The sequence below is a fragment of the Lonchura striata genome, chromosome 16 (genome assembly GCF_046129695.1).
Source record: "Lonchura striata isolate bLonStr1 chromosome 16, bLonStr1.mat, whole genome shotgun sequence".
In the NCBI taxonomy this organism is placed as follows: Eukaryota; Metazoa; Chordata; class Aves; order Passeriformes; family Estrildidae; genus Lonchura; species Lonchura striata.
Window position 1 is genome coordinate 4,436,441 of NC_134618.1, and position 12,255 is coordinate 4,448,695.

The 12,255-nt window shown below is 49.9% G+C and overlaps 1 protein-coding gene across 3 annotated transcripts in view; it reads left to right on the forward strand.

Annotated features, from left to right (window-relative positions):
- Positions 1–11,103, forward strand: part of NPRL3 (NPR3 like, GATOR1 complex subunit) — a 41,360-nt gene extending 30,257 nt beyond the window's left edge. For all 3 annotated transcript variants that reach the window (XM_021531219.2, XM_021531220.2, XM_077786813.1), the window contains 3 exons: positions 4,016–4,205; positions 5,335–5,527; positions 10,387–11,103. In XM_021531219.2, the coding sequence (XP_021386894.1) occupies positions 4,016–4,205; positions 5,335–5,527; positions 10,387–10,552 (549 nt within the window). In that variant the 3' untranslated portion in view covers positions 10,553–11,103. The remainder of the gene's footprint in view (positions 1–4,015; positions 4,206–5,334; positions 5,528–10,386) is intronic.
- Positions 11,104–12,255: the final 1,152 nt, after the last annotated feature.

Genomic DNA, 12,255 nt, shown 5'->3' on the forward strand with positions numbered 1-12,255 from the left:
GTGTTCCTAGGTGAATTACGCATCCCATTTCCTTCCTGCATCCCCTTTATCATAATGCAGTTTGTCATTATTATCTTTATTAAAGGTTCTTTAATTCTCCCTTGATGGGATGTGGATAAATTGCAGGAAAAAAAAAAAAAGCCAACAGATGGGAAAGTGGGACAGCTGCTGCTGAACGAAATCTGTTTAACTTTTCACTTTTGTGTCAGTCAGTCTGGGCCATCCTGCTGGGAGTCAGGCACAGGGAGATGAGGCCTCTGCCTTGTGCCTGCTGAAAACATGCCGAGCTTTGTGCAGGGCTCATGGAAAAGAGGCAGGAGAATGTGTCAGGGGATGGAGTGGGAGGGGAGCTGAGCTGCCTGCACACCCTGAATGGGCAGCTGTGTCTTCAGGGAGCCACACTGCACATGGGGCTGCTCTGCTGCAAGACATTAGGGAGCTTTTGTTGGCAGAAGTAAGGAAATGGGATTAAGATGCATTTATATTCAGTTGGACTGGGTGTAAAATCAGGGGTTTAGCACAGTAAGTGAAAAGAATATGTCATGCTAGGCCTGAATGGAGGGAATGGTTAAACTGAGAGTTCAGAGCTGTTACCTAATGATAAAAATGACAATATTAGGCAGTAAATGTTTCATCCTACATCAGTAGGAGTTTGCAGAATCTGTTTCCTGTAAAACAGGGAGAAGTTTTCATAGTTTGTGTTTTCCATGGAACAGCATGGTTTGAATGCTAAAGGAAGGTTATGCATTTCAGCAAACATCCCTGCACCCAGTGGCTTTGAAGGTGTCATCATCTTAAGCCAAGGCAGCCCTCAGTTCTCCAGTCAGACCTTGAAGAGGATTTGTATCAAATAACTGGATAATCCAGGCTGGAGAAAGGAGGCTTGTGTGCTTCAGTAGGCAAAACAAGCTGTATTTTCACTGTCTCCTCACATGTTGAGATACAAACTGTGATTGAGTGCTTCTAGGCTGTTGTTTTCCCTTCCCTTTCTGAACCTGTTGCTGCTCCCAGTTATCCTTAAACTTTTAGGCCCGGGAAAGAAAACAGCCTTAAAGAATCCTTGCAAGAAATTTAACATGTTTCTCAAGAGTTTTACAAATGGCCTCAGACAATAAGGAATGCTGGATCTTGTTCCTCCAAGACTTGGGGCTGAGCTTTCCTCTGGCCACCCTGAAGTGCCCAGCTGGGCTGATGTGCAGTGCTGTGTTTTTGGAAGCCAGTGCAGCATCTCTGCTTGTGCCAGTGAGCACAGAGCAGGGCACTGTACCAGTGCCTTGCATGACAACACCCTGGCACTGGTCTGGGAATAGCCCTGGGCTGCTCTGTGCCAGCAGGAACAAGCCAGATGTGGCTGCTGCAGCAGACAGGACCCCCTCTGAGCAGGCTGGAGAGAGGCAGCACGGGCAGACAGGAAGGATGAAAGGAACATGAATAAAATTTTGATTTAATTGGTAGTTAAATTAAGCAACAGAAAATGTTTCACTTTATATTTCCATCACAGTCCTGGTGTTTCAGCCAAAAAAGGCTGGCTCTGAATTCCTGCTGTGCCAGAGCATGACTGAGGCAAGCAGTCCTGGGATGGAGTATATCCTGCCTGGAAAGCTGCTCCCAGCCCATGTGGCTTCAGCAAGGAGCCCAGCTCTAATGAAGAGCCCTGGGAGCAGGCATAAGGAGAGCCCTGCACCTCTGGGGAAGAGCAGCATTTCCAGCCAGCACAGCACAGATGGTGCAGGGAAGCCTCTGCTCCTGCAGCCCTGGGTGAGCTCCGTGGGAGCTTGGGGGGAGCAGATGGAGAATGGATGAAAATGCAGCGCTGGTGTCCAGAAGCTCAGGCAGCAGAATGTGTTAGCAAAGCTCATCTGGGAAAACACTTCTGCCTTTGGTAAGAAATGGGTCAAAACCTGGAGGAAGTGGGAATGGTGTGAGGCACTTGCAGTGGTGGCACAAAGCTCATCACAAGGACAGGGGCCAGTGCGGGTTGCTGCAGCACCTGGGCTTCTTCTAGAAATGGCTTTTGAGAGGTACCAAATTCCTGCTGAAGATTGGCTAGTACAGAAAAATGTCAAGGATCATCAGGCTCTGGTCTAGGGATGATTGTTCAAGTTTACTTCAGGATGGAAGAAGAGTTTCCTCTAGTTCTCAAGGTAGTCCCAGATCTCCAGCTCTCCCACCCAGAGATGGCACCAAGGTGTTTGGCAGGGGTTGCTTGCACGAGGTTGTGGCTGTAAAGCTGTAACACCACTGCTGCCTGGCTTCTTGTGCCACTGGCCATAGCTGCTGGCTCAGGGTGGCTTTCTAGGTATTTCCACAAGGGTGTGGAGATGATGGTGCATGTGCACCATCCATTCACATGGAGCTGCAACAAAGGAAATTGGCTATTTTTGTAATTCATGGAACCACCAGAGTGCCCAGGGGAGGCTGGTCTGGGTGAGGTCCTACCCACTGCTTCTGTAGGTCTGGTAGAGCCTGTCTTGTCTCCTTGGATTTTTGCAGGGTTGTTTTGTGCTCTGAAACGTGCAGACTTCTTTCATTTGCTAATCAGACGTTGCTGCGTGCCAACAGGTTGGAAATTTAAGTAAAATAAATGAGCCATCTTTCCATCCAGGCCTGCATCTGGAAGGAAGGATTTCAGCAACATAATTGCTAGAGTAAACCTTGCTATTCCAAGCTGGCTTCAGATGTTAGCAAAGCATTATGTCTTTGGTGTCTTTTGCCAACCTTCCTCTGCTGTAGATTTTCTGTTAAACATGTAAAATGAATTATGGCTTTTCCAGAAAATAGATGTTTGGAGGCAATCCCAGATAAAAAGTTTTAAGATTAAAATCCATTGAGCCCCCAGAAGTGGTAATTGCTGAAAAGACAGGGTGTGGGTCTGTCTGCAAACAGAGAGGTTTCTTTTGTGATTTGATAGCAGAGGAGGAACTGAGAACTACCAGATTTATGGAAAAAGGAAAATTATGTGGGCTGATGAACTTGGTTTGGGGCTTTTATTGTGATTTGGCGGGTTCCCCTGATGATTAATGCAGCAGAGTGAGCTTCCTTCTGAGCCTGAGCTCATGCTGCATGTGTTTGTCTCACCAAAACAGTGGTGGTTGCTATGAAATCCCCAAGCAGCCTTGTTGGTGGTTGTGTTCTGAGCCCTTTGCTACAAGAGTTGCCTGCAGTGATATGAAAAGGCTTTTTATGCAGAAATCAAGACACAATGATGCATTTTGAGGGCTCCTCCCAGATTTCTGAAAACAGATCCTACAAGCACTTGTCCCTCGCTCTGCCCGTGGTGCAGGTGTCCAGCAGGTGTTGGGCAATGTTTGATACATCTCATTGCTTTTGAGTCTCTTGCTTGCCTGAAAACCCAGGTGCCTTTATTCGCTTGGCCCTATGAAGCAGAGGGAGGTGAAATGAGGGATGGTGACTCTGCATGGACAGGGGACTCCTTGGCAGCTCAGGCTGCTGGCCCCTGCCAGGGCTTGTGCTGCTGCTGGTGCTGCTTCTGTATTGCCCAGCCCTGTCAGGCTCTGATCTCCAGAGGCTCGCCCATGGCTAATCAGCAGTTTCCCATCTGACACCCAAGGGCTCCTGGCCACATCCCCTGGTTGCTTCAGCTCTGCCCCATCACCCTGCCCTCTCTCTGGCTCTCTAGAGCAGCCTGCACTTCAGTCTGACCATGTGGGATTAACCCTTCTGTGATTTATTTTGGTGGCCCCTGTGTAGAGACCAGCAAACTGGTCTGGAGCTGAGGCAGGGGCAGGGCAGGTTCCTTCAGGCTGTGCTGGTCAGTGTTGCATAAAGATGTGGATCATGAAAGGCTCCAGTGCAGCCTGAGCACCCACAGAGGCTCTGGGTGTGATGAAGTTTTGTGCCTGGTCACCTTTTTGTGATTGGAAAAGAGATGAACACTTGTGTGGGGCTAGAAGCATTTTCCATGCGACTCATCACTCACCAAGTGTACCCTGTGTGCTGTTTTCCTCTGGTATCTCATTTCCCAGCTGTTTAAGCCCTGGTTTCTCCCCTGCAGACCCAGCTGATCCAGATGGTGATCTGGATGCTGCAGCACCGGCTCCTGATCCAGCTCCACACCTACGTGTGCCTGATGGTGCCCCCGAAGGAGGAGGAGCTGCGAGCCCCGGACGAGGACATGCCCTTCACTGCCAGGGTTGGGGGACGAAGTCTGAGCACCCCCAACGCTCTCAGCTTTGGCTCTCCAAGTATGAGCACACTTTTCTCTGCTGTTCAGACTCCACCTCACTTCTAGAGCTTCCCTCAGTGCTGCCAAGGGTCAGCAGGCCTTGGTAATGAGACATCTCTTGCTGCAGTGCTTGCTAATTAGGTCCAGCCTTTCCTAAATTCAGAGCTGGGCACTGGTGAAAGTCCTAGGGGCTATCAGACTTCTTTTTAGGAAGAAGTAATGCTTTGTAAGTTGCCAAATTCTCATCTGTAAAAGATTTTTATGAGAGGTACTTCTTTGTTTTTAAAAGTAACTTTGTCCTCCCTTGCTGCACTCAGACGTATCCCCTGTGTTACTCTGGCAGATTTTGGTTTTCAGGACAGAAAGAAAATGTGATAATTTGTTCAAGCAGCATTGTTTTCTGTGGGCTGTAGAGCCATTAGAGCCACCTGAGGGGAGACAGAGCTGGCTTTGTTCTCACACATGATTGATTTCTGTTTGTGTCCTCTGATTTCTTTAATCCCCCCAGTGCTGTTCTTCAGGGTGATTCCAGGAAAGCATTCTTTCAAGAGGATGAGTCAGATATAATGCTGAAATCACCAAACTTTCCTGCCTGGGCTGTTCTGAGCAGCTTTCTCAGAACACTGCTGGGCTTGGATATGGGGAGAGATCCTGTGTACAACTTTGAGCTTTACAGGAGTCATGAATTAGGGCAGAGATCTTGGAATGTGAGTCAGATGAGTCTGTGATCTGCTTTTTCTGGCTCCCTCACAAGAGGATATTGCTTCTTGGCCTCTCTGCCTGCTCCCACCTTCTGTGCTGTTAGGCTTTTCGTGTTACCATTTCATGGTATTCCAACACAGCTGTCTGGGAATTCTCTTTTCAAATGTTTTTTATGGACTGTTTATGGTCTCCAGAAGTACAGTTTTCCACACAAATTGATGACTCGGTTGAAACATTTGAATTTCCCATTGAGAAAATCGCTGTGTTGTCATATGACTAATTGCAGATTCATGGAGCACTTGGAGAACCACTTTCTTTGCTCTCCAGAGAAGAGGGATTAGTTGGAAAGGCTGCACAGAAACAGCCTGAATTGATAAACTTTGCATCCTTATGGTGAGGAATACAAAAATTTAGTGTATATGTGTGTCTCTCTCTTGTCCTGATAGCCAGTAGTGATGACATGACTCTGACAAGCCCCAGCATGGATAATTCCAGTGCTGAGCTGATACCTGGTGGGGACTCACCCCTAAATAAGAGGATGACAGAGAATCTCCTGGCAAGCCTGTTGGAACACGAGCGGGAAGCCATCCTGAACGTCCCAGCTGCCCAGAATCCAGAGGATCTCCGCATGTTTGCAAGGTGAGCAGTGCAGGATGCAATCACTGGTTCTTATCCTCCCTGCTTTATGGAAGGATTGCTCTGGAGACTGAGCAAATCCTGTTGGCCTGGGGATTTGAAGGAGAAATTATTTTGGGTTTGCTCCTGTATTTCCTCTGTAGTACAAACTTATATTTGTGGCACAAGAACACTTGGTAACAAAGAGTCGTGGGTGTGTGAAGGAGCATCAGGGCGTATGGGTGGACTTCACTGTCCTGCCAGTTTTCCTTGTCCACACATGGCAGACACAAAACTGCACAACCTAAAAAACCCATCTAAGCAGGCAAGGCAGAGACCCAATGATGCTGATGCTGCCATTTTGTGTGCATTGGTATTTCCAAGCCAGCTCTCCTGAATTTTATGGTTTGTAAACTCCATGGAAACATGAGACACAGAGCCAGCCTGAATACTTTTACAGAGTGTCCCAAGGTGTGCTTGGCAGTGATGAGAGCTCACTGCTTAGCTTAGTTAAGCTCAAGGCATTAGGATGTGTGATCAGGAGCACACACTGTTGTTACACATTTGCACTCAACAAAAACAGGCACTGTGTGGCTCTGCACGTGGTAGAAGCAGAATGACTGGGAAGCAGAGAGCAGGGGAAATACTTTTTCTTCCAAAGGATTTCAAAACTCAGGGGCATCATTGGAATGCAGCTTCCACTGATTTTCATACTTGTGGAGCAGAAAACCACCTGAGGCAAGGACTGCAGCCGTTCCATATTTTGGATTCAGTTGGTAATACCCTGAAAACCTGGTTTTTACCCTAGGATGGATACAGGCAGGTAGCCCAGGGAAATTGTAATAGCAGGAAGATGCTTTCCTTGTCTGTGGCAGAGTACAGCTGAGGGACTTTGACAGAGCTCTCAAAACTTGTAGGTAGTTACTGCTCTCTGAAGTATTTGTCTCCTTCATCTTCTGCAACTCTTCAGAGAATATGCTCTGACTGGGAGGCAACATTGGCAACTTGAGAACTCTGAAGTGTTTTTTTCTTTATCACCAGCTAAGTCATTACAAAACCACAGAGGAAGGAAAGTAACAACAAAATCATATTTAATATCTTAAGATAGAATGTGTAGGGGACTCTTCGGACCAGTTCAGTGGCAATGCAGATTCTTTGTTATCCTAGTGGGAGGAAAGGATGTCGTGATTGCTCCCCTTCATACCCTGAGCTGGGTAAAAAAGCCATTTGGAAGCTTTGGAATTGCAGATGCAAGAAATGACTCTGATTTCTTTGTGAAACCAGCTGAGTGATGTTTATTGTGCAGTTTGCTCCTGCCCCAGGTTCTTCTGCAAATCCCCAGGCCTTACCAGGTCAGAATTTCCAGTCTACTACAGATTGAATTGACAAGTGCAGAGTGCTCTGAGGCAGCAGTGAGGAACAAACAGATTAAACAGTAAATAAACAATAAACAGATGGGTCCTGTGGGCAGATGCTGCAGTGCACATGTAGGGATGTTCATGCCAGACCCTCTTGGTTGCTGCTGGTTTTATACACCACAACTTGTAGGTGTATTTTCCCTCTTTCTGTGTCATAACCATCAGAGATGAATGAGTAAATCTGTTGCTCTCAATGAGAGAAGCCATGGTGAAGCTGCCTGAAGGAGGTGATATCCCTCATTACCCTCATGCAGGTATTGCTCCAGCCCTGGCCAACAGCTCTGCTCCCCCAGCTGCCTCCAGAGCAAAGTGCTGTGAATGCACAACTGGTGCCCCAAATATCCTGTGCTGTCTGCCCTTCCCAGGATGCTGTGTGTGCACACAGAGGGATGGGCTATTTCCAGCACAGCAGTAAAGCTCAGCCTGGCACATTTTCCTGTGCTGGTGCCTCTGAGTGCCTGTCCCTTGTTACACAGGCAGCAGAGTGCTGGTGCCTGTCCAGGGCTGTGCTCTGCTCGTGTTTGAAGGCAGAAGCCTTAAAGGGAAGTAAGGAATTACTAAAGTTTGGCTCCAGCATTAACCCTCCTAACATTGAATGGGCATTTAAATCCAAGTTCTTTCCTAAGGTGCAATTACAGGAGGGTTGGCTTGTCCGTCCAGAAGGAAGCTTGAGAAGGAGACAATTTTGTTTTGAGCTAGATCCTCATTCATGTACACTAAACCTTCCTCACTGCACATTAAGAAGTGCTTTTGAAGCCTGAAGAAGCTGGAGGCTTCACTGATGGCTTCTCTCCCAGGCCACGGGTGTGGAGTTGCTTTCAGGGCTTACTTGTCTTGCTCTGAGATTGGGAGGTGAGATCCTTCCCTCCACTGAGGAATGCTCATTGGCAGCACTGAGCTGGGGACACTTCTGCTCTGGTTTCAAGCAGTGCTGTGGCAGGGACATCTGCTTGGCCAGAAACAAGCTAATTCTATTTGAATTGCTAGTCTGGGAGAATTATTTTCCTTTTAGTGTGTAGGAACACTCCAGTGCTGTTAGAGGGGCAGCTCTTGCAACTTGTGGAGGGGAAAACAGTGATGAGCAATGGAAAGCAATGATCTTCCACCACTGCATCTGGGTGTGCACATCTGTCAGCAGCCACACCTGAGCAGCTTCAGAGGGACTCAAACACAGTGCCAGTGCTCCAAGAAGTGCCATCTCTGATTGTGTCCCATAAATGTTCATTGCCCAAAGAGGTGAAGGAGTGAGTGTCCCCCTCCTCTGGAGCTGTGAGCCCCAAGGACAGCCTTGTAGATTCTGGTTGGACTTTTGGGAAAACCTCCTCCCTGGGAGCGTGGTGCAGCCCAGGAGAGACTGGCCAAGCATGTGGAGGGATCTCCATCTTGGAAGGGTTTGAAAAAGCTCCACAGCATTAGCAATACTCCTGCTGGGGCAGGATGCTGGGCTAGACTTTGGGGGTGTCTTCCAGCTGGCATTTTTGTGATATTCTTTAATAGTCTCTCTACCTTTTATTGGAATGGAAAGTATTTAGTCTTGACCAGTTACAAATCCAGACTCTTTCTGAATATAAGATGGATTTATTTGTTGGCAAACTGCTCAGTCTGTGCTGTTCTGGAAAGCCAGGTTGTACCATTTGCATGGCAGAGAGCTGAGCCAGGGTATGAGCACATGGGCACAAGAGCCTGGCATAGGGGAGGGGATCCCCAGACTGACTTTGTGAACTGTGAGATGAGTTGTAAAATACTAATGTTTCTGTTCACACCTGTGGGAACAGCCTGGCTTTGACACACCTAAGAACTGACACTGTCCCTGTGAGTGACCACTTCTCAGTGCACACAGTTGCCATTGACCCAGGGGAGGTGGCCAGAGAACCTCATGTTCAGTACAGTGGGATAGAGTGCAAAAGGCAGATGCACAGCCCAGATACAGGAAAGACTGGAGCTTGTCTTGTTTGCTTGTGCTGCAGGTACAGAGGTGGCAGCATTACCTTCTCCATACTGGTGCCAGCTGGAAAGCTGGCAGAGGAGCAGCAGGAGGGAGCTGGCAGCAAGCTGGGGCTGCCCAGCCCCAGGCTGCCAGGGAGGATCCTGCTCTGAGCCCACAGGCAGCTCGTGGGGTAGAGTAGGGATGTGGCAAGTTGGGAAGCAGAGAAACACACGTGGCAATGGGCAAGAAGTGAAAACTCTGCAGTGGGGCATGGGATGGAGGGGCACTTGTTGCATGGTGACTCCTTTCCAGTCACCTGTGAGGGTGGTGGGTGACAGGAGTGCCCAGCCTGAGCAGCAGGAGGCAGCCAGGCAGGTGTTGGTCCTGCAGGGAAAGCAAGAGCCTCTCCATCCTCCAAAACAGGCTGGAGTGCTCCTGTGGTATGGGGTGTATTTTAAGGGCTGTTCTTGCATGGGGGCATTGAATGGATTGGAAAACAGATCATGTCATCTCCACTCTTTTCACAGTCAGTTGGCATGAAGCTGCAGATGGGTAATGGAACATGAGCAAAGGCTGCTGGAGCAGAGTGTGATGTGGAACACATGTGGAGGCACATCTGGCTGTGGAGCTGGGAAGGGACTCTGGCCTTTGGGGTGGGGAGATTTGAGTCACAGCACGGCTGTGACATTTCGGAGGGTGTCGAGACAAGAGACTGAGCAGCAAACTCAGGCTTGTGCTGGGGGGGCTGCCTTGGTGTTATGGCTCAGAGGGAACTCTGGGGAGGGGCCCTCAGCCACTGGGGACTTCTGCTGTTTGTCGTGGACCCTGCTGTGACTGACTGCAGGGCCAAAGTTTTCTGATGGCTGTAGCATGTTGGTGACTAGCAAAGGGGCATCTCTGCTGTCTTTGTTAAAGAGAATAGGGAAATTAAGAAGCCAGCATGGTTTGAACTTGGGCTTCAGGGGATTTGTAACTCCCACAGCTTCTTTGTGGTGCCTACCACTAAAATTTCCATCTTCCTGTTGTAACTACTGCACCCAACCCAAGCTGCCCAAACCCTGAGTGCAGGACGTGTACAAAGTCCCTTGGGCTGCTGTGAGGGAAAATTGCTCTTAATTCTAAAGGCAGTGCAGGTACCCAGGCCCCTGATGCAGAGCTGTGACAAAGGGTAGTTGCAGGCTTAGCTAAGAGAGCATAGCTAAAATCTGCCATGTCCTGACTTCTCAAGGCTCACTGGCACTTGTGCTTGTTCACTTTCTGGAAATATAACTTAAGTTGAAAATTGACAGTCTTGGGAAATACCCCAGACTGGGAAACCTCTTGATCCAAGGAGAACCTTGGCAAAGCCCAACAGCCAAGTCCCATCCTTTTCCAGGGGTTTTCTGTTCTAGGCATGACTTAATTCCCTTTTCATACAAATGGGGGACATAACCCAAACAACCTCGTGATTGGCATGCCATGGGAGAGGAGACCTTGGGGGTGGCAGTGTGAGTCTGAGCTGCTTTTGGCCCACGTGCTCCTTGCTCTGCTCCCTGCAGGCTGCTGCACTACTTCCGAGGCCGGCACCACTTGGAGGAGATCATGTACAACGAGAACATGCGGCGCTCGCAGCTGCTGATGCTGTTCGACAAGTTCCGCAGCGTGCTGGTGGTCACCAGCCACGAGGACCCCGTCATCTCCGTCTTCCAGTCGCTCCTGAAGTGACTCTGCTGGCACAGGAGGGAGGGGCCTGCCATGCTCTCCATGCTGAGAGTCTGAAGGCAGCCTAAGATCTGCAGGAGGTGGTTTCAGCTCCTTCTGGCCATGTGACACACAGCAGGTTGTCCCTGTCCGGGCCTCGATGTCCCAGCTGCTCCCCGAGGCTCCAGGGGCTGCTGCAGGACAGCACGTGCTTGCTCAGCCTGGACTCCTGCCCTGCCACGTTCACAGCCCTTCCCAGCCCTGCTGCTCCCCAGGGATCCTCAGAGTGGGACAGGAGGGTTCTGCTGTGGTGCTGCTGGCAGAACTTTGGGGGACACTGGTGCCCTGGGCGTGCTTCCTGTGCTCTCCAGCGTGGCTGCTGGGACACTCAGCCATGGGAGCCTGTCCCCATGGCACAGCATGCATGGCCTTGTTCCAGGGCACAGGGGAGCTGGCCTGGCTCCTAGGGAAATGACTCTGGGACCCAGGAATTCTGTTTGGTCTCACAGCAGCGAGGACAGAAGTGGGAAGGCAAAGTGTCACAAGTAAACATGAAATAATGAATGAATGACTCAGTCACTGTGTCACAGCTCGTTCCTTCCTTACCCCAATATCCTTATTCCCAAGTGTCTCTTGGATCAGGGCTGTCACCAAGCAGCCTCTGTGCTCCTGGGTTTCCACATTGCCCAGTTTGTGCCTGGGGATGGGACCTTGGTTGTTGAGCAGGACTGAAAGGTGCTGGCTAACCTACAAGTTCAGGGTCATGTTCCACCCAGAGGCTGGTGCTGAAGGCAGTGGGCACTCAGGCCTGTCCCCCAGGGCTTGTTTTGTCCCTCCAGTCCCCTTCCCACAGGCATGGCTGTGGCTGCAGGGAACCAGACAGGGATCCTGGCCTGGGTTAAAGCTGTCCAGCAGGAAAGTGAGATACAGGGCTGCATTTCCTGCTCTGGAGTGCTCCAGCCATGCCAGGACCAGAACAAGAGCTAAGAGCCCTGGGACGTGCCAGGGCCTGGGGACAGCAGGAGCTGGGGACAGCTCACCCCTGCCTGTGTGAGGCTGGAGCTTTTCCCAGAGCTGCAGGCCCTCAGGAGCAGTTCACCTGCCCACACCAGCTGGGAGCTTTAGCTGACACCTTCCACTGGGGGAGCTTCCTCGGGATCCCTTCAGCGACTCTGGCCCTGCAGCTGCAACAGGGATGGTATAGAAGAGCAAAAAACCATATCTGACCTAAAAACCAGATCAACATCACTGTAGGCCCTGTCTAAATCAGCCCCAGCACCTGAGCATAAAGGTGAACTACTGCCATCAGAAAAAAGGCTGCCCAAAAGGGGCTAAACCAAATTCTTTCATGGGATGGGGACAAGAGTATTGAAAAACTTCATCTTTTTTACTGTATGTGAACCTTGAGGTGGGGGGTGTGTCCCACTGTGGCTGCAGTCCTGCAGGTCCTGCCCTGAATCCTGGAGGTCTTTTCTCTCTGCACTTCAAGCCAGGCTGCTGCACCAGTGCTTTCTCTGCATGGGGGTTCACACACTGCTAAGTTCTGAACTGTTTCAAAAGCAACTGGGAAAATGAACAGAACCCATTCCTGTTCTCCAAGCTGGACATTAGAGATAGGCAGAGGTTGGAAGGGGGCTCTGCTCAGAGGAAGGTGTTAGCTCAGGTCACTCAGGACCTGTCTGTGGAGGTGTGAATGGCCCACAGCTTCTCTGGGCCCCCGTTCCAGT